The sequence below is a fragment of the Cebus imitator genome, unplaced genomic scaffold (genome assembly GCF_001604975.1).
Source record: "Cebus imitator isolate Cc_AM_T3 unplaced genomic scaffold, Cebus_imitator-1.0 Scaffold189, whole genome shotgun sequence".
NCBI classification, from domain to species: Eukaryota; Metazoa; Chordata; class Mammalia; order Primates; family Cebidae; genus Cebus; species Cebus imitator.
Genome location: NW_016107504.1, coordinates 1,803,506 through 1,830,527, shown reverse-complemented (window position 1 = coordinate 1,830,527; position 27,022 = coordinate 1,803,506). Strand labels below are relative to the sequence as shown.

Here is a 27,022-nt window from a genome sequence, read left to right as displayed (position 1 = left end):
CTCACACTCTTTTGTTCCAACTTGAGCTTCATGATTCTACACTGTACCAGTGGTCCTCAAACTGTACTCCATGGGCCAGCATCAGCATCACCTAGGAACCTGAAAATGCAAATTCTCAGCATCTCCACAGGATCTGCAGATCATAACCTCTGGGTATGGCCCCAGTTATCCGCACGTTATTCTGGGTGATTGTGATGCTTGCTCAGGTTAGAGAACCCCAACTGCTCTAGGGCTTGGGGCTCATGTTGGACCATGTGCTCCAGGGTCCCCTCTACCACCCTGTCTGCACCCAAGAAGAGGGAGGCATGACAGCAGAAGCTAGAGAACTCCAGAAGAGGTTGAGCTTTTCTCAGGATGCTACCGGGTGGCCTGTGTTCCTCAACAACTATAGGACCCTCAGGAGCAGGTGTGGAGCTCCGACCACAGCCCCACCTCCCAGAATTAGAACCTCCTCCAGGTCAAGGGGCACAGTCCCTGCCTTTACACAAGGCATCACGGGAACAGAGACTCATGACCTTTAAGAGAAGTGACATATATTATTAATATGTTAGCTTTTATATCAGAAAAATCTGTCTTAGAGATCTGTACCCAGACAAATTGCTTCTAATCAGCCACGGTCTTTTATGTTTGCCTTTTTACATTTAGGATTTCCTGGACCTCGTGGGGAGAAGGGCTTGCCTGGGTTTCCTGGGCTCCCAGGAAAAGATGGCTTGCCTGGGATAATTGGCAGTCCAGGTTTACCTGGTTCCAAGGGAGCCACTGGTGACATCTTCGGTGCAGAAAATGGTGCTCCAGGGGAACAAGGCCTACAAGGATTGCAAGGGGACAAAGGATTTATTGGAGACTCTGGCCTTCCAGGACTCAAAGGTGACTCTTTTTGCCCTACTTATTTAACAATCTATAGGAATCCTCACATTAATTCATATACTTGTATGAATACTTGCATAAATCTAGGGTGATGGTTTAATTAAGGGGTTAAAATGAAATACTTTATTCTGTCCCTCCCTTTTGGGAAATTTTCGTTAAATAGCCTGAGTCGACTTTACTGTCTTAGTAATTCCAAAAGTGACCATAACTAATAATCAAATTTCTTGCAAAGGCTGGGTTACAACTGGGAATAGCAACAAGGCTGGAGCTGAGGAGACAGTGGCACCTGAGATGAGTCCTGGAAGTTGCTTTGCTGACCTAGTCGCTGTGTTCTCTCCAGGCTATGATCACTTACTCTTCTCTTTCATCAGGTTTGCATGGGAAGTCTGGCTTGCTGGGCCCCAAAGGTGAGCGGGGCAGCCCCGGGACACCAGGACAGGTGGGAGAGCCAGGCACCCCAGGATCTAGTGGTCCATATGGCATCAAGGGCAAATCTGGACTCCCAGGAGCTCCAGGCTTCCAAGGTACTTCAGGTAGGTCCTTCAGAGGAGGAGTCCCATCTTGACAGACTTCAGCTAGGCCCTGGGCCCAGAGCACTCTGGGGGGAAGAGGGCAATAGCAGCAGTGGGGCATGGTCAGAATTTAGAATGAGACTTGACTTTCCTAAGCTCTCAAGTTTCAAATCTCAAATCACCCTTGTAGCACCAAGCAGAACAGACTGCTGCAGGTTAGCTTCCAAACTATTGCCACAAATCTCTCCCCACCCACTCCTCCATGGCCTCACGCCCAATTTTCAGGATTCAACTCTCCCGACCTCCCCAGTTAGAGAAGCCACCCTCATCATTGAGGGGATCTAGCCCATCTCTGCTGCCTTCACTGAGGCTGTGGGCAGCCTGCTTTGGGTTGGGGAGAAGCTTGAGCAGAGTTTGGCCACACCAGCAGCCTGCCTGTCAGGCGAGCATACCTCCAAGGACCCACAGCCAAAGCATCTTTTACTCAGCTGTGGGGCCTGACACCTGTTGCTTCCAGACTGGTGTTTGCAGCTTTGCCTTTTTCTTGCATCGCCCTTCTCACTCTACTTTGGTGACTACCCCATTCCCCACCACCCCTTATTCCTGGCCTAGTGACTGAAGTGGAGTTATTTGCAGAGCCATTAATGTCCTTTTTATCCCCTTTGTCTCTCTGTGTTTCTGAGATCTTCACATAGGCTGCCTAAGTAAGAAAACACAGCACACAAGCTCACAGACGACTAACACCCCCACTGGCTCTGCCACTCAGGAGTGTATCTGATTATACACTATAACATGGCCTTGCTTACAAGGCCAGGGATCCCCGAGCTCCTGCTGTGGGGTTGGCTCCCATTGAATTTCCTTCCCTTGTTATGGAGTCCCCTTCACAGCCTACCATTTGAATTCTGGGGCTTGTGGCTACTTGATGCTTTTCAATCCATAGAAAGCCAAGTCAGCCATTCATTTGGGTCCTTGGGGACCCAAATACCTCTGTCGTCATTGATTTAATCCTTTCATTTTTTAATTTCCTTGCTTTGTACCTGAACATTCCACTTTGGCAGCAGCTCAGGAGGTTAATCCCATTGACCAACTTTAAAGCGTGGTGAAAGACTTCCCAGAATACCTAGGAGACCAAATGGGCCTTGTGGGTTTCTACAGTACTTGGCACTAGGGGGTCTTTCAACCTTAATGCCAAGGAACTGGCTGACTTAACTGCTTGCTTGAGGGATTAAAAGGGCAGCCCTGTATCCAAGGCTCCCTGGGAGGCTGAAACAACAGCTCAGCTTTAACCTCTACTTCAGGATTGGCTCAGGAAACAGCCATTGTGGCATGATTCGGACGAAGTACCAGGAAACTGGAGCCTAGTTGCCACCCTGGCTTCCCAGAGCTCCATTCAGGGGCTAAAGCATAAACCACATTCACAAAAGGACAAGAAGTTATCATCAGAAGGGGTTTTCTCTCACTGCCAGCTACTGCGCCATGCTAGAATTAATAGCCATTGGCGTGGTACTCTGGGTAGTAGATATTAATGCTTCAGCCAACTGAGAACTCTGCCTGTTAGCAGTTTGCATGTGCCATTGTTAAAGAGCCATTTACAAAACACAGCAAGCGAAATGAATCAGAAGCTGTGATATAGGCAGTGGCCCAGATCTGGCCAAAGCGTCACTTCAGAGCTGTCCTGTGTTCTCTCCTTTGCTGATTCAGGACATCCCGGAAAGAAAGGAACTAGAGGAGAGAAAGGTATTCCCGGATCAGTTGTAAAGAAAGGGCTGCCAGGGCTGAAAGGCCTTCCCGGAAATCAAGGCCTAGTAGGACTGAAGGGAAGCCCAGGCTCTCCAGGGATCACTGGGTTGCCAGCCCTCCCTGGACTCAAGGGTAAGTGATCAGTGAAGTGAGCAGTGGATGCCAAAAAGGAGCATTTCAGCTGCCCAGCTTGCTCCTTCCTTACTGCCTGGGAATGCGGAATGGGGAGGGAGTTGGACAGAGCTTTTTGTGGCAAGATAGTTGGACAAGGCTAGTGTTAAAGGGGACCTCTGCCCAAGGTGAGTCACCCTCACTGCCTGCTGCATGGAACACTAGGCTGAGTATCATGGTCAACAATGCCCAGGGCAGTACCAGCCACACTGGGTTTACTCATTTGCATAGTCCTACCGTGGAGTCTGATAGTACTGACTTCCTATGATTGCCTTGATAGCCATTGGTGGTTGGGCTGGTGGCATCTCTATTTTAAACCAGAGAAACTGAGTGGTTTAAGGTCATACAACTGGTTAGCAGCAGAACCAGGCTAAAGCTCAGCTCCTTGCCTCCTGCCCCTAGGTTTGTTTTTTTCCTGTGTCACACATGAGCTATATAACTTGGTGATTCATAAGAGAGGGGCCCGCTTTTTTTTTTTTTTTGAGACAGAGTTTCGCTCTTTCAAGTGAAGTGACACTGCAACTTCTGCCCCCCAGGTTCAAGCCTCAGCCTCCCTGCCTCAGCCTCCCAAGTAGCTGGGATTATAGGCACCTGCCACCACACCCAGCTAATTTTTGTATTTTTAGTAGAGACAAGGTTTTTCCACGTTGGGCAGGCTGGCCTCGAACTCCTGACCTCAGGTGGTACACCCACCTCGGCCTCCCAAAGTGCTAGGAATACAGGTGTGAGCCACTGCGCCCGGCCAAGAGGGGCCGACTTCTTTCCTTTGTATTGTATCGTGCCTGTCCCTATTCAGGAAGATAGCATAATGTGTAATGAATAAGAGCTTGGTAATGACTAAGACTTTGGAGTTAGAGAAACCTGGGTTTGAATTCCTTCTCTGCTGACTTTGGGCATGTTATTCAACCTCTCTGAGCCTCCATTTCCTTGTATGTAAAGTGGGAGTAATAATAGAAGTTCTTATTTTACCACAGGAGAGAAGGGGTCTGTTGGATCCTTAGGTTTTCCGGGAATACCAGGTTTTCCTGGTATTCCTGGAGCAAGAGGATTAAAGGGGATTCCAGGATCAACAGGAAAAATTGGACAATCTGGACGCCCTGGTACTCCTGGTGAAAAGGGTGAGATGGAGAATTGAATTCTGGAGCTGCTGCCCATGCTTTTCAATATATATATTTTGGTTGTTGACTTGGTCATTCTTGTGGTTTGTATCAGCTCCATGTTAGATAATAAAATTTTGGGCTTCTGAATTCAGTCCTTTTAAACCAAAAGACCTAATCCCCTCTGAGTTAACACTGTATGTTAGAGGCCATGTGTGCCCATCCCCAGATGACCAGTGGTAGAGGTTTTTAAGTAGAGTCTAAAGTTGCTGATGGACTTGGTATGTGTAGAAAAGGACATACACAGAAATGTAAAGTTGGGGGAATAGGGGTGGGGAATAAGATGGAAAGGCCCCAAAAAAGGGCCATGGTGGTATGGGAAGAAATGATGTGAAAGGTCAGCCTTTGCCTGACCCTGTATCTAAGCTCTCTTTCTCACACTGATCTCTATCCCTGCAGGAGACAGAGGCAATCCAGGGCCAGTCGGAATACCTAGTCCAAGACATCCAATGTCAAACCTTTGGTTCAAAGGAGACAAAGGCTCTCAAGGCTCAGCAGGATCCGATGGATTTCCTGGGCCTAGAGGTGCTGGGGCAGGGAATGGATAGGAGAAATGCCCAAGAAAGTTTTCACAACCAAACCTGGCTTCTTTCCTGAGCAAAGGCCCTGAAGTACTGCCCCCCACCATCCCCACCCCAGGGCAGCAGTGTGCCTGGCAGCAGGGAGTTCAAGAAGGCTGCCTCCTTTGGGACTGAAGGCTGCCTGGATTTTGAGACTGCCATTTGTCATTGCCACTGTAGAACTGAGGTTTTCAACCGCAGGCAGTGGTACCCCTGGAGGAGCCTGAGCACTGTGCTGCTTTCCCAGCGTTGGAGCTGAAGCGGCCCTGTTGGTGCCTCATAAGGCTGAAAGCATCTCTCCCTACTTCACCTCTGCCCTCAAGCTAATGGCTCCCTGAGCCTACACTTGACCTGTGACGTAGGATACCTGCACCTCCACGATCAGGATTTTTCTTGCCCAGTGTCCTTTTTCCAAGTCTTTTTATTTCTTTTACAGGTGACAAAGGAGAGGCTGGTCGACCTGGGCCACCAGGCCTGCCTGGAGCTCCCGGCCTCCCAGGCACTATCAAAGGAGTTAGTGGAAAGCCAGGGCCCCCTGGCTTCACGGGAATCCAGGGCTTACCTGGCCTGAAGGGGTCTTCCGGGATCACAGGTTTCCCAGGAATGCCAGGAGAAAGTGTTAGTGTGACCAGATTTTTGTGTTTCCACCAGAAAAGGCCCTCCATCTCAGAGGGAAATATCCCCACTGACGACCTCTCTGATCCCAGCTTACTTTTCAGCCCCTTCTCCCACGACATCCTCAGAAAGAGCTCTCTCCTTGAGTCTGACAGATCTTCCCGCCCTTTCCTGAAGATCTCCCCCTCTGTTCTTTTGTTCACATCTCCCCAACATGGCAGATCCTTCTCTTGCCTTTGCAGTTATCCAATATCTGCTGCCCTTCAGGCAGCAGCCCAGGAACCATCTCCTCCAGGAGTCCCTGAGCTCCCACCATGCTGACACTCTATACTTCACTGCTGACATCAATTCTAGTTGTTTCTGTGTGTGTCTGACTTCCTCAATGAGACTGTTAGGGCTTGAAAACAAGAACTACCTTGCCCGTTTTCTCTGTACCCCACTGCCAGCATTTCATGTTGAGCCTGGCACATTGTAGGAATTTAGTAAAAACTTCTTGATGTTTTGCTAGAAAGGTCTTTGAAGCTCCACAAGGGGCAGCCACTAGCAAAGAATCAAGTCTAGCTTCTTACAAGGCAAGGTGGAAGAGGTGGTGGCTTAGCAATGAGACCAACCTGGATTTGAAACTCAGCTCCATTGCTCATTAGCTCTGTGATCTTGTGCATACTGTTTACCTAAACCTCACTTTCCTCATCTGTAAAAATTGGGAATAATCTTTAAATCACCCTCAGACAGTAGGGAGGGTTAAGTGACATGACACATGTAAAGTTCTTGACATTGTCTCTGGCACATGGCCAGCACTGCATAAATAGCAGCTTTATCTAAGGATGTCAATGAATTGAATTACAGAAGACCTGTGTTCCTTGCAGGCAAAGTCCCTGAACTTCAAAAGTTGTCAGTCCATCTGGTGGAGAGAACATGCATGTGCACACACACACACACACATACATGCACACACACACACATACACACACACACACACACACATACACACACACACACACACACACCCCTGAAGCAATTGAAAATAAATAGTTCTCGACTGGATAGTCCTGACTACTTACATTCTACGGGAATGAAAACAAAGTGGGAATGCATTCTGGAAGGAGTCCCAGTGTGAACAGAGGCTCAGAATTAGAAGATAATGGCAATGTGCCTGATGAAGCCAGGCAAGGAAGCAGCCACAATGGAAGGGTGTTCTGGGTAGTGGTCCAGTGCACACAGTGACCCAGCCTAGTACTCAGCCTCCTGCCCAAAGCACTAAGTTGCATATATCTTTACTGGATACTGGGTACATCTCAAAATAAACCAAAACTGTAGCAAATATCAAGAAGAGAACTGTGCTGATGGCAGCTGACATGGCCACTTCCCAGACTCAGATAGTGTGTTGGACATTAGCCAGTGAAGGCAGATTTTCTTCTGAAAATGGTAACATTTGCCCAAATTCAGACTCCAGCACCTGTGCACTTACTGTCTGCTGCCTGGTGGTAGAAAGACCTTGTGTTCCTTGCGGAACTTGTGTCAGAGGGCTAACCCTGCATAGTGAAGCAAAACTTCTTCCTATGCATAATGGCTCCAGAGCTTTGGCAAGGACAGTGATACCCAACTGTGTATTGAGTCCATAGAGTGTCTGGCCTAACTGTCATGTTCTGTATTTTCCAAGAGACTCACTAGAGTGGCCACACTTTGACTTCCTAAGATTCCCATTTTGATGAGCAGTAGGAAGTTATGAATGACAAGATGAGGATTAGTCTGCAGATCGAATCCTTCCCCTACAAACCCTAAGTATGTGCTCTGCCCTTTGTTCATCACCTTCCCATTTGCAGGGTATAACGACCCCACTTCCGGCCCACAGTCCACCCGTGCCACAGAATACATGATAGACATCTCTCAGGCAGTGGCTTAGTGAGGGGTGAGGGAGTAAAAGTATGGACAGCCCTGAGCTCTGGGCAGAAGTGATGATTCCCATTTTGCTTTGAAGGGTTCACAAGGTATCAGAGGGTCACCTGGACTCCCAGGAACATCTGGTCTCCCGGGCCTGAAAGGTAAGGAGCATTTGTTTCTTTTAATGTGTTTTTCTAGAGCAAGGTGGATTTCTAGCAGACCCAAGGGTCTCTTGTGAGAGGTAGCCAGGAGACTGTTTAGGGGAAAGTGATTTAATTTACATTTTCCCTTTTGCCAAACCCCCTCTGCAGTCCTTGTTCCTCAAAGACAGTGCAACAAATGGTGGTACTTACCAAGATCTCGCTCTGTGGCTTTCATGGATCCCAGGAAAAGGCTGTCCTTTGGCTTTGGGGTTTTGCCCATCTGCTTTCCAGACTTAGCAGCAGAGGAGAACCTCAGCTCCACTGTCTTCCTTTGATAAACCCAGCCCACTAGGCAGGAAAATTCTCCATTCTTGCTGGCATCACTGTACCATTCTGGTGATGTTTGAGGGCCCTGCCTACCATCATCTCTGCCCATACTGAGCCTAGTGATGTGCTTTCCAATGGAGATATGCTGCATGTAGCAGCATTTCATGCCAGTAGCCTGGTAGCAGCATCCCAGCTCCTGGGTAGTGATTCATCACCTTTTACCCCATAGATAATTTTGTCAAGGAGCTCCTCTGGCTACACTGAATCTGAAAAAAATTTGTTCAAAAGATCTCAGTGGTGCAAAATGAGCTATAGTTTCTCCTGGTCATTTAAACGATGTCTTGGAATCCTCAGGAGACAACGGCCAGACACTTGAAATTTCCGGTAGCCCAGGACTTAAGGGACAACGTGGTGAATCTGGTTTTAAAGGTAAGGTTGCTATATTTTTGTCTTGTTTGCCTCACAGACTCCTCAAAACTGAGGATTAGAAGGGATTTTGGAGGTCAACCCCAACTTCTGCAGCTTCTATCCAGTGCAGAAAATTTCCTAGCTATCGATTCCCCAAGTAAATTAGCCTGCCCTTCCTTACAGACTCCTAGGCTGGCAAAGCTCTTTGGGATAATGGCCTACATCCCCTTAGTTTAGAAGTTGTTATCTAAACTGTCCTTCTCGAACATGTCCACTCACTACTCCCACTTCTGGGAGGATACTTATAACAAATTTACTTGCTTCTCAATTGGAGGATACCTTTCTAATGTTAAAATAGCTGCCACTATCATTTTCAGAGTTTCTTTATTGGTTTTAGCTCCTTCAGCAATTTAGAATCTACTCTTTCCCATAGAGGAATATACTGCTAGAAATATGGCCTAATCACTTAGCATTTTTCTTGGTTTTATAGGTGCAAAAGGAAGAGATGGACTAATAGGCACCATAGGCTTCCCTGGACACAAAGGCGAAGATGGAGAAGTTGGTGTTCCTGGAGACGCTGGCCTTCCCGGAGCTCCAGGTACCATGCCACATGATAACTTTATTCTGAAAGACTTTGGATTAGCCTCACGCCATGCCCCATTCTGAACCTCTGCCTTGGCTTCACATTTAGGATTTCCAGGGACTACAGGCATCAGAGGAGAACCAGGACTTCCAGGTTCTTCTGGTCATCAAGGGGCAATTGGGCCTCCGGGACTCCCTGGATTAATAGGACCCAAAGGTATGTGTATTTTGGAGTAGACAGTGGGGAAAAGTCTTTCCCTCAATGAAGGACACTAACTACTTTATCTTAGAAGTTACTAGCTAGGGTTAAGCCATGCCTACAGGAATCATTGGACACAAGGAATCATGGGAAAGGAATATGAAATGAAGGCAAGCAAGCATGAGTGGGAAGAGAAGAATATGGGATCCATGAAGAGAAGAGTTGGCAAGGAAGGCAATTGCCCTGGCATATGTAGCCTTTCCCTGACTTAGAGATTGGACAGTGAGTTTCTGGAACCAGTCTCTGGGAGCTGACCACTCAAGGTCTTGACATTGCTACTCAGAGTTCTTCTTCAAGATACCTAATGAGCTACCATCCTACTCTTAAAGCTGTATTGGTCTCTGATAAGAGTCATGAGAACCTAGGGTGCAGGGTATAGGTTGGGGATGTTTTCTTCTCCCTTAGTGCATTAAGTAAATGCCTCAAAAAAGACCAGGACTAAAATAAGGACCTTGCAATGCCTTTGGGGGCAGGTTGGCTGATGCTTCATGATTCAGAGTTGCTGGAGCCATTTTTGACATTCTCTCCCCTCAGGCTTCCCTGGATTTCCTGGTTTACATGGACTGAATGGGCTTCCAGGCACCAAGGGTACCCATGGCACTCCAGGTTAGGAAGACTCCCAGGGTGAAGAGGAGGGCACCAGCTCTTCCAGAAGCCTGGCAAGGGCTAGCCATGAATTCTCCACTGTGGTGTATCCCATATCCTTGGACTCATATCTCTCCTTACCAACCTCCAATTTGAGGTCCCTTGATATGGAGAACGAAGAGGACAGGGTTTTTCCTTCTATTCAAATTAACTTTCTTTCTTGTTACTTCAGTACTCTGCCTCTGGTGTCTGCCAGTCAGGCTTCTCAGGCCACAGGCAAGTGAGCTAGTCAGGAAGGCCTCACCTCCACTGAAGTCTGCCCCTACCCCGCATCTCCTCCTAGGACCTAGTATCACTGGTGTGCCCGGGCCTGCCGGTCTCCCTGGACCCAAAGGAGAAAAAGGAAATCCAGGAACTGGCATCGGAGCTCCAGGGAAGCCGGGCCTGAGAGGGCAAAAAGGTGATCGAGGTGAGTCCAAGTCAGGCCTTGTAAAGACTGAGAGAGGCCTTGCTGGTGGAACAGATTTAGGGCACCGCAGGGCCATGTGGCTCACAGGATTAGGCTAAGAGTGTCTTCATATCTCTGGGAGTCTCACAACCCAGTGGGAATGACCGCTGAGAAAGAGAGGATACGCTGTGCTTAGCATTTTCCAGTGAAGACTGTCAGGGCACAGTTCGCCAAGTCCATTTTAGCCTCCAGATTCCCTTCTGCTCTTCCTTACTAACCACAAGACTCTCTGGCATGCTTGGCCAGAGCTTGGAATTAGTGGCCCTGAGGGCTAGGGCTTGTTCATTTAGTGAGAAGTTGGCTGGCATTTCGTCAGTGTCCAGTGTGGATGGCACTCCCAGGGCCCTGGGAAGACAGTGTGGCTGCTGGGAGAATCCCAAGACTAAGATGATAAATGTCTCAACCGGACAGGATCACAGCATGCCCTCAACTAGAATTTGTTGGGTTTACTAGAAAGCAGGTTCTACCCTAATCTCAGCCCCTGAGTCATCACGTGGCCTGAAGTCCCTTTCTGAGTCTCCTTTTGCCCACCTCTCAAAAAGTAAGAATGACTTGTGTTCTTCAACGTTTCCTCAGGAAAGTTCTAAAAACCTGTATACATTCCACTCCATGTTAACCAGGAAATGAATTCAGCATAGCATCATGGTTAAGAGTATGGGCTATGAAATCAGACTAGCTGGGTCCAAATTCCAGTTATACCTCTCACTAGCTGTATGACTTTAAACAAGGAAGTTACTTGTTTCTCAATCCCAAATAAGCCCTTAGTTTTCCTTTTCTATAAAATGAACATAATAACAGAACCTACCTCATAGGTTTTTTGAGGAATCAATGAAGACAGAGGTAAGATACACAGAAGCTCAGTGCCTGGCACATAGTATATACTTAAGAATATTATTGCATGTTACCTGGGTAAATCATATTTGCAAAATTTTCTGTTTCTCTTTGCTCTGGGGCTTGAGGTCTCACCACATTTTGTTTATGTGTACGTTTGTGTAATGTGTGTACATTTTCCAGGAACTATATTCATACATTAATTCATTTCCTGCTGCATTTTAAATGGATGTATCTGTTGTTTCTATGTTTCTTCTTCCCTTTGATCTGGACCAAACTGTTCTTTTCTGAAAGCCAGCAGCTTCTCCAGAGGAAGGGCTCAAAGCAGGGCCTGAACCTGCCCAGAGACTGTGTCTTCTTTCACAGAACATAGGGAAGACAGGACTGGATAAAAGCACAGGGACATTTTCTTTTGTTTTCAAATCTTGACAGTCATTAGATTATTCATTTTCTTTAGCTATCTGAAATAATAAAATCACAATTACAAATGTAGTAAACAGCACAGGTCAAGAAGGATACATTTCAGCAACATAGCTCTAAGCAAAAAACAAACTTGTCACAAAGGAGTACATTTGGTATGATTCCATAAAGTTCAAAAGTAAGCAAAACCAACCAATACATTGTTTGGGGATATACATGGTCAAACTGAAGAAAGATGATGAACAAAATTCAGGAGTGATTGCCTCTGAGAGGGAGGGAAGGAAGAGGTGGAGGACACAAAAGAAAATTCAAAACAAGTGTCATCTTCTTGAATTAAGTGGTTTAAACACAGTGTTCATTGTATCTGAATTATTATTTGCATAATATTATAAATATTATGTCATATCCTCTCAATCTCTAATTAAAACAATTTCTTTAAAAAGAGTACAAGAAATGGCTGGGTGTGGTGGCTCATGCCTGTAATCCTAGCACTTTGGGAGGCCGAGGCAGGCGGATCACAAGGTCAGAAGATCAAGACCATCCTGGCCAACATGGTGAAACCCCGTCTCTACTAAAAAAAGTACAAAAATCAGCTGGGTGTGGTGGCTCATGCCTATAATCCCAGCTACTCGGAAGGTTGAGGTAGGAGAATCACTTGAACCAGGAAGTCAGAGGTTGCAGTGAGCCAAGATTGTGCCACTGCACTCCAACCTGGTGCCTCCGTCTCAAAAAAATAAAAAAGAGAATATAGTACCACCCCATCCCACCCCCACAGGAACCTATCTTTTATTTGACAATGGGAATCAGTGCAATATGATGATTTACTCCTAAGGAAATGTCATAGAGTGGTCGGTGCAGTGGCTCACTCCTATAATCCTAGCACTTTGGGATGCCATGGCAGGCGGATCGCTTGAGCCAGGGAGTTGGAGATCAGCCTGGGTAACATGGTGAAACCCCGTTTCTACAAAAAATACAAAAATTAGCAGGGCATAGTGGCGTGTGCCTGTAGTCTCAGCTCCTCAAGGGGTTGAAGTGGGAGGATCACTTGAGCCTGGAAGGTTGAGGCTGCAGTGAGCCCTCACCATATCACTGCACACCAGCCTGGGCAACAGAGCAGTACCCTGTCTCAAACAAACTAACAAATGAAAAACTTCATAGAGCAATCCCTCTCCTTACAATACTATTAGCTAAGTAACTTTCAATGATACTATTTGTTTTCATATTTGCACTAAATATTTAGAGGCTGCGTTTATATATTTTGTTTTTTCAAGGATTTGACACTGGACTGAGTTGGAAAAACGGCTGTTTTGCATTTTCATCTGCTCATTTAAAGTGTTTTATTTTTAAAGAAATGCATGAGCTTTTTGTACTACTTGAAGTCAGTAGTGCCTTTATTTCAGGCTTATTAACACATAAGTGTAATTATAAAATCAAGAAACAGGTAAAGGGAGAAAGAGTCTCCAAACACTGCCATGGGAACTTTTATAATTTGTGTACTGCCCACCACTGCCTACTCTATTACACATGTGGTGTCTTGTTTATTAGTTTTGCATAATTTCAGCATATATATATAAACTATATATACATAATATATGTGTATAGCTATATTTTCCAAAAAAAGTATACAATATGTCTTTCTTTTCAGATTTTTACCCTGGGAATAAAGAAAAATCTTTCAAAGGTTCACCAAACCATAAGTAGCAATGCCATGAGTACCACCACCTGGCTTAGTTACTATTTTTCAATTTGTGTTTATTTTTTTCCAGACCTAAGAGACCTACAGAGACTTTTCTCAAAGTTTATTTTTTCCTTGTATAAATTTCAAGATTCAATTAATTAATGAGCTATCTAAAAACACTGGAATTGACCAAGCTACCATCATTTTTATAAATTTTCATGGATTTACTATGTTTTAGATTAATGTGAGGAATTCAGCATGAATATTTTTGCATTTTTCTTGTCACTAAAGATAAAATTCGACATTAACATTTTTGGATTTTCTTGTCACAAACAAAAATTAAGGATCTCGACCACCAGAACAGTTCGTCAGCCAGTTTGAATCCATTTATCTTCATTTGAATATCTTCTAGAATATCCCAAAGTAATAAATATATCTCTTCCATGCTACATGTATGATATCAACACCTACATCTGTGTTTTCCTGTCAAGATTACCATCTATGTATTTGATCTGTGAACATTAAATAAATCTGTGTGATCAGATGGAAGTTTTGGTTTTGAACATATTACAATAGAAATAGTTCCACAAACTGAAAACATGTTAATCAGTATTAAAATTAGAGCAAATGAGTATTCTGTATCTACTGTAATAAGTGGTTATTCTCTTTGGCCAAAATGGGAGGAGGGATTTAGTACAGAGACATTTGTTACATAGGCAATTAAACAATCACTTGGCTCGTATCATGAATGACCTATAAAATATTGTTTTCTAGTTTGCCTAGAAATTGCAGAAGATAGCCCTAAAAGACAGAGACATAGCACTCTCGATGCCTCCATTCTGATGGGCCTCGTGTCTGTTTTGATTGGCTAGGGCCTGTGGCCTACCTTCTATAACCTTTGTGCAGCCTCAGACACAACTGGCTAACTTAAGAAATGTTTTTTGACACTGACAGTAAGTTTTAAATCACTTTGGAAACTTAAAAGTCCAGGTGTTCAGTCATGCCTTCTTTTCTTTCTGGTTTGGGGGAAATTGGCCTAAAATATTTCCATTACCACTGAGGCTGGGGAGCTAGAGCTTTCCAGTAAAATACAGCTCCAGCTGGAAAAGGGGATTCTCTGAGCCCTTGTCAGTTACATTTGTCTGCTTTCTGGGAAGAAAGGATGAGGAGAGAAGAGCCCTCTGCTGGCGTTCTCTGGTCTGGCTCCTACCTAACTGCTTCCATTTTCTCTGTGTGAGCTTCCATTTTATCTGACAGAGCCTGGCCATCTTCCCGGTACACGGAGCCTATCCAGCCCCTTTTGTTTATTCTTTGCAGGTTTTCCCGGTCTCCAGGGCCCTGCTGGTCTCCCTGGTGCCCCAGGGATCTCCTTGCCCTCACTCATAGCAGGACAGCCTGGTGACCCTGGGCGACCAGGCCTAGATGGAGAACGAGGTAAAGACAGGATGCCCAAAAGAGGACTGGCCACCACCTTTGTCTGACATTTGGGGAAGTCATGTGTACAGCGCAGCCAATCTCTGATGCTGGACACACCTGGGCATGTTTGGCTTCACATCCCTCTCTGAGCTGGGACATAGGGGACTAGAGCCAGGTGCATTTTGCTAAAAAATGGTTTGGGAAAATCTGGGCATTAGAACCCCACAGATGGTGAGGGAACAGTCTCTGTCCTGGGAATGGGCTTTGGCATGCTATCAGTCTCTAGGCCTTCAGCAGTGGCCACCACCTGCTCACCTGCCCCTTGCCCCTCTTCCAATCTTATCCCTAGGCCGCCCAGGCCCCCCTGGGCCCCCAGGTCCCCCTGGGCCATCCTCGAATCAAGGTGACACCGGAGACCCTGGCTTCCCTGGAATTCCCGGACCTCAGGGGCCTAAGGGAGACCTAGGAATTCCAGGTTTTTCTGGCCTCCATGGAGAGCTAGGACTGAAAGGTACGGCTGCTTGGCTGGCTGCCAGGCCCTTCCCGACTTTGCAGCCAGGACTCCTTCCTACTGTCCTGTGAAAAGGGGCCGGTGGCTGATGCTCTTCCCTACCTCACCCCTGCCTATCCTCCACCCCTACCACCCCTGCCATGCCAGGACCTGACTTGCTTCCTTTGGACTTTGTCAGGCATGAGAGGTGAGCCTGGCTTCATGGGGACTCCAGGCAAGGTTGGGCCACCTGGAGACCCAGGATTTCCCGGGATGAAGGGGAAGGCAGGGCCAAGAGGTAAGTTGAGAACATGTGCTGGGCTGATCCAGAGCTCGAGGGAGGGGCCTGGTGGTAAGGTTCCTTCAGGAGTCATTGCTCACCACACCAAGAAAGCCTGGATGCCTGAAGCAGCTGGATCAAGCTCCCCCAGGGATGCGGTTTCTCTACCTTGGGGATCCCTCAGCTTCTATCACCTCCCAGGAGTGAAGACCACTGCTGCCTTGTCACCATGGATCCTGCTGCTGACTGCCTTTCTCTGTTATCTCTGCATTAGTGGGCATTGGGTTTGCACTCAGATCACCACCCACCCGTTTGCTCAATTCAGAAATAAAAAGCTATCCTTCCCATCCTTTCCCACCCCTACTCACACACATGCAATCTATTAGCAAGCCCTGACGCCTGTACCTCCTAAATGTGCCTTGCATCTGTTCCCTTCCCAGTACCTTGGCTGCTCTCCCCAGATCCAAGCCACCAAGAGTTCTCATGCAGCATCCTTCCTTTCCCCATCCTAGTGATCATTTTTCCACATAGTAGCCAGAAAGAGCTTATAAAAACGTAAATCATCCAGTGGCTTCCCATGGCATACGAATGAGCTAACTGTGCCGATAAAGCCCTGTGTGATGCCTCCTTCTTCATCCTCTTCGCCATCCCTTCCCCTTTGCTGCTCACTGTGATCCTGCCACACTGGCCTCTTTCAGTTATCCAAAAACACCAAGTCCCAGCCTACCACAGGGCCTTTGCACATGCTACTTCTACTTCCCAGAGTGTACTTGCCCCTCTACTCTTTAAATAGCAAAGTCCTTCTAATGTTTCAGTGGTCTCGGTTTAAATGCCACTGCTTGCAACAGGCCACCGATCACTCTCTAAAACTGATGCCTCCACTCTATACCACCCTGTGCTCCCTCCCACTGTCCCTGTGCTAGTCCTTTCTCCACAGCATTTCTCCCAACTTTCACTCAGATTAACAGTATTTGTTGAGTTGGGCATTGTTCATCTTTATAACCAGACTATAGTCTCCATAATGTCTGTCCTATTCACTGCTCTATCCCCAGACCTACCAGGAGCCTGGCATATAGTAAGCACTGAAGAAATACTTGTTCACTGACTTAGTAGGCAAATAACGCTATTGGAAAGGCAGCTGCCTGGTGCCGGGTTCCTAGGCTGGGATCCAACTGAACCTCTGGGATTAGAAGCATCCCCTCAGCCTCCCTGGCACTGTGTTCTAGCTAGTGGGTAAACCAGCTACCCAAGCCCTGAGCCAAGGCTCAGCTCACTATATTAGCAGCAAATGCTTCCTGAATGCCTATCACCCACTGGGCCCTGTGCTGGGTCCTGAGGAGGCATGATAAATATGACCCAGTTTCTGCCGCCCTCCTGGAGCTACCCAACCACTGGGGAGAAAGATGTATAAAGAAGGCATTGGGTAATACACACAGTGCCATCCTGGAGATATCTAGATATCCGGTGGGGACAAACAGGGTAGAAAGCTGTTGATTGCAAGACAGTAAAGAATGCCTCTGGGGCCTCACCCCCCACCCTGACCTCCTCTGCCTCAGCCTGATGTTCTCATTTCCCCCACCTGTCAACAGGCTCTTCTGGCCCCGAAGGTGCTCCTGGACAAACACCAACTGCAGAAGCTGTCCAGGTTCCTCCCGGGCCCTTGGGTCTACCAGGCATCGATGGCATCCCTGGCCTCATTGGGGACCCTGGGGTTCAAGGACCTATAGGCCTACAAGGTGAGGAGGGTGCCAGAGAAAGGAGATTTCTTGGGAAGTTGAGACAGTTTGGCTGAAAGAATGGCTTGGACGTCCATCTCCAAGGGTGTGCCTTCATCAAGCATTGCTTCTGTTCCTTCACAAAGCTCCCATGCGTCCTGTTGGGGAGAAGAATGGCCAGCAGGACCAGCAGGGTGGTGGTTGTACTTGGTACTTGGCTTTAGAGGATGTGAGGGCAGAGCAAGGCCGCCTTCTCGAGGCCACTCCAGACCACTCATCTCTCTCTAACGTGCTGCAGAGAGATGGAGGGAGTGTGGTTGTGAATAAATGGCCACAGGAGACAATGAAGAAACTCTAAAGCTTGGGGACAGAAAACCTGGCAAGCTTTGCCACAATTGGAGTAAGTTAGAAGTCTCTCTGAGTCTTGATGTCCCCTTGTCTTCTTCTTTTTTTTTTTTTTTATGGAGACTTGCTCTGTCACCCAGGTTGGAGTGCAGTGGTGTCATTTCACCTTACTGCAACCTCCATCTCTGGTGTTAAAGTGATATTCCCACCTCAGCCTCCTGAGTAGCAGAGACTATAGGTGCATGCCACCACACCCAGCTAATTTTTGTATTTTTAATACAGATGGGGTTTCCCCATGTTGGCCAGGCTGGTCTCAAACTCCTGACTTAAGCCTGTCTCAGCCTCCCAAAGTGTTGGGATTACAGGCATGAGCCACCACACCCAGCCTTAGTGTTCTCATTTCTGATATGGGATGCTTACAGTTGCCCTGCAGAATTTCCAGTGTTGCTGAGAGGATGAGAAGTGGACATGAACGGGCTCAGAAAGGCTAAGTCGAGGGCACTGCCCCCGGGCAGAGATGCCCCCGTGAACTAAGAACTAGCCCAGGAAGCACACCAAATCAACCACCAGTGCACCATCTCCTAGCAAATCTTGGGCATGACACACAACTCCCCTTTCCTGGGGAAGGCGCCTCTACAATGAATACCCTCATTTGGGCTTTCTTTCCCGCAGGCTTCAAAGGTTTATCTGGCATCCCTGGCAAAGATGGCCCCAATGGGCTCCCAGGCCCACCTGGGGCTCTTGGTGATCCTGGTCTGCCTGGACTGCAAGGCCCTCCAGGATTTGAAGGTCTGATGATGTCACATTAGGAGGCGGGGGGGAGGGGTCTGGGAGGATTTGAGGCTACGGTGTGAGTAAAACTTCAAGTCTGAAACTTAGTAAACCCTGTGGTAGAGCTTGACACTCCTAAGAGGCTCAAAAACTGGGCTCTAAGTCCATTCACTCCCCACTACCCTGTGAAGGGATGCCCTACATTCCAGAAGGCAAAGGACTGATCCAAATCCTTTTCTGGACTCTCTTCCAGTGCTTAAAAGATCTGACTTTATACTACAGATGGCCCTCTGCCCTGTACCTCCCCTTTTCTACCCGGGGATTCTGACACACATGGGAGGGGGATGTTCAAGGGTGTGGCTGTCCATATACCTCTTCTATTTATGTCCCACTTTATATCAGGGATGACAAATTAGTTGTCCTGACTAGAGAACAGCTCAGAGGCTCTGTGGGAAACTGTGGCAATTGATTAGTCATGTCTGTCATGGGCAGGAGACGAGGGAAATATTTTACCCTGCTAAACCTAACTCTGCATTCCATGCCTCTGATTCAGCAGCTACATAGTTACCTCCTATGAGGGCCTGCAAGGCTGGACCTGAGAAGTGTCCCTCTCCACACCCTAATCCCCACTCAGAGAGACCCCAAGGCCAGGTGGCTATAGGAAGGAAGCTTAACAATGTACTTTGAAAAGTGGGGCCTCTGTAGCTGGATACATCTGAGATAGAGTTGTAGCTCTACCACTTAATAGCTGTAGGACATCTGAGCCCTGATTTCCTCATCTAAAAATTGAGGTGGTAATACCATTTCTCAGGGTCATTGTGAGGATTGAGTAAGATAACACACATGTATAACATGCCTTGCACAATGCATGGCACAATGTGAGTAGCTGATGTTATAATTAGCTGCACCACATTCACCTATGCTCTGTCTCTCTCAGGAGCTCCAGGGCAGCAAGGCCCCTTCGGGATGCCTGGAATGCCTGGCCAGAGTGTGAGAGTGGGCTACACGTTGGTAAAGCACAGCCAGTCGGAACAGGTGCCCCTGTGTCCCATCGGGATGAGTCAGCTGTGGGTGGGGTACAGCTTACTGTTCGTGGAGGGACAAGAGAAAGCGCACAACCAGGACCTGGGTAGGTACCGGCTCTGACAGGCAGCCCTGGTGACCTGTCTCCACAAACACCAACAGCCAACCCCTCTCTTCTTCCAGTCCTTTCTAGGCCCACTGCTGTGTAGAGTTACACGCGTCAACTCTGGAGTCAGGTGGATCTGGGTTCAAACCCTGGCTCTATCACTTACTAGCTGAGTACACTGCATTAGTTATTCAACCTCTCTAAGCTTTGGCTTCCTCCTTAATAAAGCAAAGCTAATTCTAGTACCTATCACACAGGTTGGTGGAAGGATTGCATGAATTAATCACATAATATAAAATGCTTAGAGCAACATTTGACATTTAAGCCTCCATTAAATATTAGCAATTAGTAGTAGTAATAATAATATGACCCGCAGGGCAACGATGATTACCTGAGAATTAATTGTGTTGTCTGAAGATGTGCTAAATCTTAAAAGCAGACTCAGCCTATTAAATGCTGTTTCTTTCAAAGCAGATTAATTAGGGCGGAATTATACAGTTTATAAAAAGATTCTTGTTATTATCAAATCTCCCTGGTGCATTTAAAATAGAATTTGATCAACACACTTCAGCATGTGTACAGTGTTACAGATTGGAAGGAGAGGGCTGTCCCAGTCTGGTGCAAGTGGTTGAATGTAAACCCAAACCACCATCTGGTCAAAGCCCCTCAGCCAGACCTTCCCTGCCCTTGCCCACTTTCTCTCCTAGGCTTTGCTGGCTCCTGTCTGCCCCGCTTCAGCACCATGCCCTTCATCTACTGCAACATCAATGAGGTGTGCCACTATGCCAGGCGGAATGATAAATCCTACTGGCTCTCCACTACCGCCCCTATCCCCATGATGCCTGTCGGCCAGACCCAGATTGCCCAGTACATCAGCCGCTGCTGTGTGTGTGAGGCGCCATCACAAGCCATTGCTGTGCACAGCCAGGACATCACCATCCCACAGTGCCCCCTGGGCTGGCGCAGCCTCTGGATCGGATACTCCTTCCTCATGGTAAGGTCCTGCACTGCTCCCTCTCCCAGTTGGAGGCAAAGGGCTTGGACTGGTTCCCAGGCTCAAGGGACACCAGGTGGAAAGCACAGAGTTTGAACAGAATGGAAATGTGTGGCCTGGGCTTGGCTAAAGAATGGAGAACCCAAGTCTGCATGAGTGGCGGGTAGTTATGGTTGTACAGGAAAGACAGCAGTTTGCACTCAGTGGTTCAGGGGCTAGAATATCTGTGAGTCACAGGTCAATGTCCCACCATCTCCATGTCTGTGTCAGTTATGCCACTCCCAAGGGAAGACCAAAACACACTATGATCTGGGAGGACAGTAAAGGACAGTCTGTCCCCACTCGGGGCCAGGATACAACTTCACTAATTAGGCCAGCCATGGCACTGTCCCCTCTTCTCTCCACCCTTCCAGATCCCTCTAGCCTCTGTCATCTCCTCCCAAAAGGCTCTGATGGGTGTATGCTGTGTTTGTATTTCATTGCTGGTATTTTTGCTGCCTCTCCATTTCAGTGGGAAGGCAGCGGCCAGCCATGCAGTGTGTCTTGCTAAGAAAAAGAACATTTGCAAGCCCAAAGAGACATCAGGTTCCTCACACGATATCCTGTGTATAACTGGGGATGTTTCTTCAAATACAATGTCATGTTAGGGTCAAGACAGCCTCCAGGGAAAACCAGTGTGGCACCCAGTGGAGTATTCTGCCTTGCCAGAGCTTCTCTGTTGAATTGCCAAGGGTGATATGGTGAGAGTGTTTTTAAAAAATGACCAAAGCTGCAGGCCCCCAACATTAGCATACCTACTTGAGGAAAGGTACTTTTCCTTGTTATGCTCTGTCTTTGGACTTTGGACATTTTATCCCAGTGTAATACAGAATCACCTCACCTGTCCTTCTGTCCTGTCCACCACGCTGACCAGGAAATAAGGAGAGGCCCCTGAACTTCCACAGGAAATGGTAGAAACACTCTGTACTAAATCTCATATGCTCTGCTAATAGGAGGGCTCTTAGCCCTTATTCAGAATCTCTTTACTCTTACTTTACACATTAATTCTAACATACTAGAATATTTTTCCTGAATATTTATAAGAGTGAGAATTTGGACTGCCTAGCAAGGCATCTTGAAGCAATGAGACATATTTATTAAAAAGGGTAAAATAATTCAAAGGAGGCCCAAGAGTTCTACGAGCTGTACCCGTTGGTATGGGGCTCCTACAGAATCATCCCCCACAAAAACTGACATTCACAATGACAAGCCTGATTCATCTGAAAAGTCCAAAGTAACCTAGGGCCTGCTACTTAGTAAAGCAGGAAAATGTGTTGTATTTTAGAGTTTTTGATTCTTAGGGTCAAAATGAGGAAAGCTTTGATGCTTCAGCTGTCAAAAAAAGGTTACATGAAAGCTCCCATGGAGACTCTCACTCTCACAAAGTTCTGCAAAGTACGGAGTTCCTGTGTGCCAACTTGAGCATCTGCCCCATTGGCCATTTGCTGACTCAGTTGTGTATTAGGCCTCTTCCCCATCTCCTGTGGTCCAGATGATAGCCACCTAAAGTGAAGGGAGAGGGGCAGGAGTGTGAAGAGACAGGAGCTGCGGTCTATGGGAACAGTAACTGAAGACCACAGCTCACGTGTAGCCCTGAAACTGAATGCTGAGGGAGCCCTCCGAGGTGAGGGCCAGGACCTTTGGGCCAAACACAACAAATTAAAGAAAGCCTCAATAGATTTCAGGCTGTCCCTCTTTCCCTTCTTAGCGTACAATGCACAGTGGAGGGAGGGCTCTGAGAACTACAGTCCAGAGCCTATTAAATTTCCCTTCACTCAGCCTTTCTGAGATCCATTTGTGGCAATTTTGCAAGGGAGTACCAAACACACCTCTGAACCCAGTGGGACAGTATTTTTGGGAATTTCTGCTTGACACATAGTCATTGCCCTACATAATGGGTTAGGAGGGCACTAGGGAGCTTGGAGGGGGGCACGCTTGCCCCTGAAAGCTGCTATGAGGGAGGGCAAGCAGCCTCTGCCCCTAAAACACACCTCTTGGTATGCTGGCTTGAAGCTGGGGCTGAGACAAGGGACCAGGGCTTAGGATTGGAGCTCATGTGCCCCCTATAGCAGCAGAGCACCCATCCCCTCTCCATGCCAACCCTTGGCAGGCACAGTTCATGCACTAATCTCCTGTCTGTTTTAGCACACTGCCGCTGGTGCCGAGGGTGGAGGCCAGTCCCTGGTCTCACCTGGATCCTGCCTAGAGGACTTTCGGGCCACTCCTTTCATCGAGTGCAGTGGTGCCCGAGGCACCTGCCACTACTTTGCAAACAAGTACAGTTTCTGGTTGACTACAGTGGAGGAGAGGCAGCAGTTTGGGGAGTCGCCTGTGTCTGAAACGCTGAAAGCAGGGCAGCTCCACACCCGAGTAAGTCGCTGCCAGGTGTGTATGAAAAGCCTGTAGGGCGGCACCTGCCACTCTGCCCCTTGCCCTCCTCTGCCCCTCACAACAGTCACCTCACGAACCTGAATGGTCCGAAGAAGGAAGGCCTGAGCCCCTTTGTCTGTCTGTCAAGTTGTACATTGGAGTCTCATTTGGGCTAGTCTACCAGACACTGATCACCCCAGCCCTCAGGTCCACAGAGATGAGCCCACCCTGCTGAGACCTGCTGTCCCATTTCTGTCAAGCTGGTGCTATTGTTTGATCTGGATGATTGTGTGACTATTCATGGCTACCTCAGAAAGATTTGATGGGCCACCACTTTCTTAGACTAGCTATCCTCACTGTCTTGATCGGAACGCTCTTCATAATGACTAATCAGCCATTTCTTCATGTCCAGAGGTCAGCACACATTATTTGGCTTAAACCAAAACCCAGTGTTTCCACATTTAAAACAAATTCTCTAACTGAACATTCATGGATGGCTCAAGTTTACATAGGGCAAGTCCTCACTGTTCAAGGAGGCCCACTGTGTCTAGGCAGGTGAAATGAGGTGCCAGCCAGTAGCCCAGGGTGAGCTTTAGCTCTCTCCAGAATGAGCAAGACTGGGCCACATACGGTTTAGGCAGGCTTGAAGGCCAGCAGTTGGGTTGCGGGTGGTGGTCATTAACGGCATATGGTCCTAGAGAAACCACTTCCTCCTTGCGAGTTCCCCCTCCAGCCAGAGACAGAGAACTTGGCCTGGTCCAAAGTAGAGCAGAGGATGCAACAAATGTGGCCAAGCCTATCAAAGGAAATGAGAATAGCACCTTTTTTCCTGGGCCAGGAGTAGAGGGGTGGGTGGGTAAGGAGGTGTGAATTTTGCTTTTGCCTCCAGGAACAAAAAGGTAAATGCCACATCCCAGTTTCTCAGAAGTCTCTGTTTATTTCAAATGTCATCCAGATGTGTTCAATGTGGCAAACTAAAGCTGCACAGTGTTGGTCTCCCTGTATTCTGAGGATGTTAAAGACTTTCTGTTAAACGGTTATCCAACTGCGCTTTCACAGGTAGCCTATTAAACTATTTTATTTTTTAAAACGTCATAAAAATCTAGCACACTCTTCTCTTGAGCAGTCAGCAAACCTAAAGCAAACCTGAACTGGCTATGCAGTACATTGTATTCTGTTTGGTGGAATTTGTTTTAGCCATTTTCTTTAATTACCAGTTTCCCAGAATACTCAGCTATGTTGACATGAGGCAATTCCTTCCAGGTGATTCTGTTTCCTTAAGTATTATATAAACTGTGCCAATACAGACAAAGCATAATCAGTGTAACCTGAATTACTGTTATCTTCACCTCCTGAGTAATAAGCATGGTGTCAATTTTGTACATAGCAAATAAAATAAATGAAATCTGAACATGTGACTCTTTCGATGTTCTTTTATGAAAACTTTTCTAATGTCCATCTCACTGCAATTTATAAGCCCCCCCTCAGAGCCTCAGGGGTTTCTGTTACTGCCAAGTTGAGCTCTATAACAAAACACTGAGGCAGAAAAAAAATTAGAAGATAATCAAGGGCTGAAACAGTCATCTAACAGTCAACAAAACCCATAACTTGCTTCGAGATAAGCCTATACCTGTTTTTATCCCTGTCACACACTAGAGTTCAAGATGTCAAAGCATGATGTAGGTTGATACAAATAAATATTTTTTAAAACAAATAAAAAGTTCAAGAAAGGCATTTTCATACTTCTGTGGCCTTAGGATCTTTTGCAGATAAAACAAAGGAAGAGAATGTTCAAGTCATTAAAACCAAATCCAAGCTGCGTGTGTGAGTGTGTATGTGAGTGTGTGTGCATATATTTATATGTGTATAAAATACATCCTCTGGGAGGATAAAGAAGAAATTAATACCACTCGGAATTTTCGAGGGAGTGAACTGACCTATCAGAGAGAGAGACAAATCACTGGATATCATTTTATATCTTTTGAATTTTGAACCATTGGAATATGCTGGGGAAAAAAGAAAAACATGGAATCCAAGGAAACAAGCAGATTGGTTTGGTGCCATGCTTCCAGTTGCTGGCCTTCCTTGAGACTAGATTAAGAACGGGGGTCAAATGCAGGCAAGTTAAGGGAGCAAGAAAAGGAAAACGGGAAGATATTGCTGGGGCTTGAGGTGCATCCTCGTAGGATGGAGGGTGGTTAGTGAAGCTAATTTCATGAACACATGCTTTAAAACCTATTATGTTGCTAGTCCTAAAATAGTTTGGAATTGTATATGATGCACAGCTTAAATGTGTAATTCACCATATGAATAGTTCTAAATATGGCTGTCAACCAACCAGAGTATAATTCAAACACAATTTATTTTTAATTTCTCAAACAAAAATCAACAATTTAAGTCACTGGCAAGCTACAGCCTGTAGCCCAAACCCAGCCCTCCACCTGTATTTGTAAATAAAGTTTTCTTGGATTACAGCCACATTCATTTACTTACGTATTGTCTATGGCTGCTTTTGCACGTCAACAGCAGACTGAAGAGCTGTGACAGAAGGCCACATAGCCTGAAAGCCCATAATATTTACTGTCTGGCCCTTTATAGCAAAAGTTTGCTGACCCCTGATTTAAGTGATCATGATTTGATTTAAGGACAGGGTGACATCTGACAAAAGTATCAGTAAGAATGGGGACAGTGACCCATCAAATAGTAAGATTCCCACAAATAGGAAGGAGATCAAGAAGTATATATTTGACATCATTTCTTTGACAAACATTTTGATATAAATTATAATTTCTTAAACTACACAATCAAATAATATAACAAGAACCTTTTCCTCCCTGATTCAGTCACTTTATTATTTGAGCAAGAGAACAGATTGTTTCTTAGTATTTAGTCCAAAATAGGTCACACCTGAAAGGGTGCAGCAGAACAGCTTAACCATCTCTTATCTGCTAGTGCTTGAAGCAAGCTGAGAGTTGCTGTCTGTCTTCCAGATAGCCATCTCCTCATTGCAGCAGCTGAAGACTTGCTGTAGCCACGTAAGACAAGCTGAGAAGCAATGAACTTCTCCTTATCCCTCTGCTCCTAGGTCCATGATTGTTCTATTTCTTTCTGGGACAGGGTTACCGTCATTTTGTTTTGTTTTGTTTTTTTCTGAGAAACAGTGATTGGCTCAGTCATGAAAGCTATCGAGTTTGTATGCTATTGGCATATCAGGCACTTGCTGACTATTAAAGTTTTATGTAATAAGTTCATGTTTTTATGGTGCCAGATGGAAGACAGACCTGCAAGTTGAGTTCCCAGGATTCTACACACTCAGAATTTCAAAATCTTCCTCCAGATCCAACTCCTCCAGTTGCTCATTAGAGTCAATGAATTCTATCAGAATACAGAAATGAGAAAGAAGAAAAGCTTGATACTTGGGTTGAAGTGGTCAATCAATACATTACTTAGTAGTTAAGACTATGCATTTTTTATTGCTTTACCAAAGAAAGACTTGTGTGGAGAAGACTTACAATTAGAACTACTGCCAAGTATTACAAATTGTCTATAAAGACGCAAAATAGTCAGACTTGTTACATAAACCTAATGACAGTGATGTGGCCGAGGCTCTGCAAGCCCTTCAAGATACGCTGAATTATCGATGGCCTCAATTTGCTACTCCGAACCGGGCCATGAAAAAGCAATCCTAGTCATCTTGATTTTGCATAGAACTCTTGCAGTGAGCTCATTTCCTTCTTTTATCATTCTTTGAAATTGGTAAATATCAGCTTATCAGAAGATTAAAATAACTAGAAACACCTTTTCTTTTTGATCACTCCAGCTGAAAAGAAATTTTACTGTCCACAGAAAGCATGGGCCACAATTCCTTCTTTCTCAGAAAACAATTGCTACACACGGGTCTGCTAGCCGAGAGCCCCTGGACAACAGCTTACCTGCCCCAGTGGTTGTCACTTCTGGCTTGGCTGGAGGTATAAAGGGAGGCCAGTGCGATGGATGTTTCTGAACCAATTCAAACATCCTTAAATTCTCCTTTAGAATTTCCTGGGGAGATACCAAAACAGTTGTAAACACTGCAGACTCACAACATTTCTAGTTGGTAATCTTTGACCCCAAACCCTGAGACAGTGGTCTGGTGGTTGCCAGGTGAAAACAGAGGCCTAGCAAATACACTCATCCTCTACTTGAACCATCCGAAGACCCAGCCATCTTCAATTCTAGATACTGTTTGG

The 27,022-nt window shown here is 46.4% G+C and overlaps 2 protein-coding genes across 13 annotated transcripts in view; one reads left to right on the top strand and one right to left on the bottom strand.

The window, feature by feature from the left end:
• COL4A6 (collagen type IV alpha 6 chain) overlaps window positions 1-24,211 on the top strand; it is a 295,554-nt gene extending 271,343 nt beyond the window's left edge. For 2 of the 4 annotated variants that reach the window (XM_017546468.2, XM_017546467.2), the window contains 20 exons: window positions 646-867; window positions 1,239-1,400; window positions 3,081-3,251; window positions 4,265-4,408; window positions 4,847-4,972; window positions 5,444-5,625; window positions 7,601-7,664; window positions 8,328-8,402; window positions 8,872-8,979; window positions 9,073-9,180; window positions 9,757-9,828; window positions 10,151-10,276; window positions 14,562-14,678; window positions 15,010-15,171; window positions 15,350-15,448; window positions 17,020-17,166; window positions 18,163-18,279; window positions 19,199-19,390; window positions 20,098-20,384; window positions 22,569-24,211. In XM_017546468.2, coding sequence (XP_017401957.1) covers window positions 646-867; window positions 1,239-1,400; window positions 3,081-3,251; window positions 4,265-4,408; window positions 4,847-4,972; window positions 5,444-5,625; window positions 7,601-7,664; window positions 8,328-8,402; window positions 8,872-8,979; window positions 9,073-9,180; window positions 9,757-9,828; window positions 10,151-10,276; window positions 14,562-14,678; window positions 15,010-15,171; window positions 15,350-15,448; window positions 17,020-17,166; window positions 18,163-18,279; window positions 19,199-19,390; window positions 20,098-20,384; window positions 22,569-22,829 — 2,942 coding nt within the window. In that variant the 3' untranslated portion in view covers window positions 22,830-24,211. The remainder of the gene's footprint in view (window positions 1-645; window positions 868-1,238; window positions 1,401-3,080; window positions 3,252-4,264; window positions 4,409-4,846; window positions 4,973-5,443; window positions 5,626-7,600; window positions 7,665-8,327; window positions 8,403-8,871; window positions 8,980-9,072; window positions 9,181-9,756; window positions 9,829-10,150; window positions 10,277-14,561; window positions 14,679-15,009; window positions 15,172-15,349; window positions 15,449-17,019; window positions 17,167-18,162; window positions 18,280-19,198; window positions 19,391-20,097; window positions 20,385-22,568) is intronic. The other 2 variants (XM_037744949.1, XM_037744950.1) reach the window with 2 other exon arrangements.
• A 921-nt stretch (window positions 24,212-25,132) lies between these two features.
• The window catches only part of ATG4A (autophagy related 4A cysteine peptidase), a 62,591-nt gene continuing 60,701 nt past the window's right edge, over window positions 25,133-27,022 (bottom strand). For all 9 annotated transcript variants that reach the window (XM_017546473.2, XM_017546475.2, XM_037744951.1 and 6 more), the window contains 2 exons: window positions 26,726-26,834; window positions 25,133-26,168 (listed from right to left, as the gene is read on the bottom strand). In XM_017546473.2, the coding sequence (XP_017401962.1) occupies window positions 26,098-26,168; window positions 26,726-26,834 (180 nt within the window). In that variant the 3' untranslated portion in view covers window positions 25,133-26,097. The remainder of the gene's footprint in view (window positions 26,169-26,725; window positions 26,835-27,022) is intronic.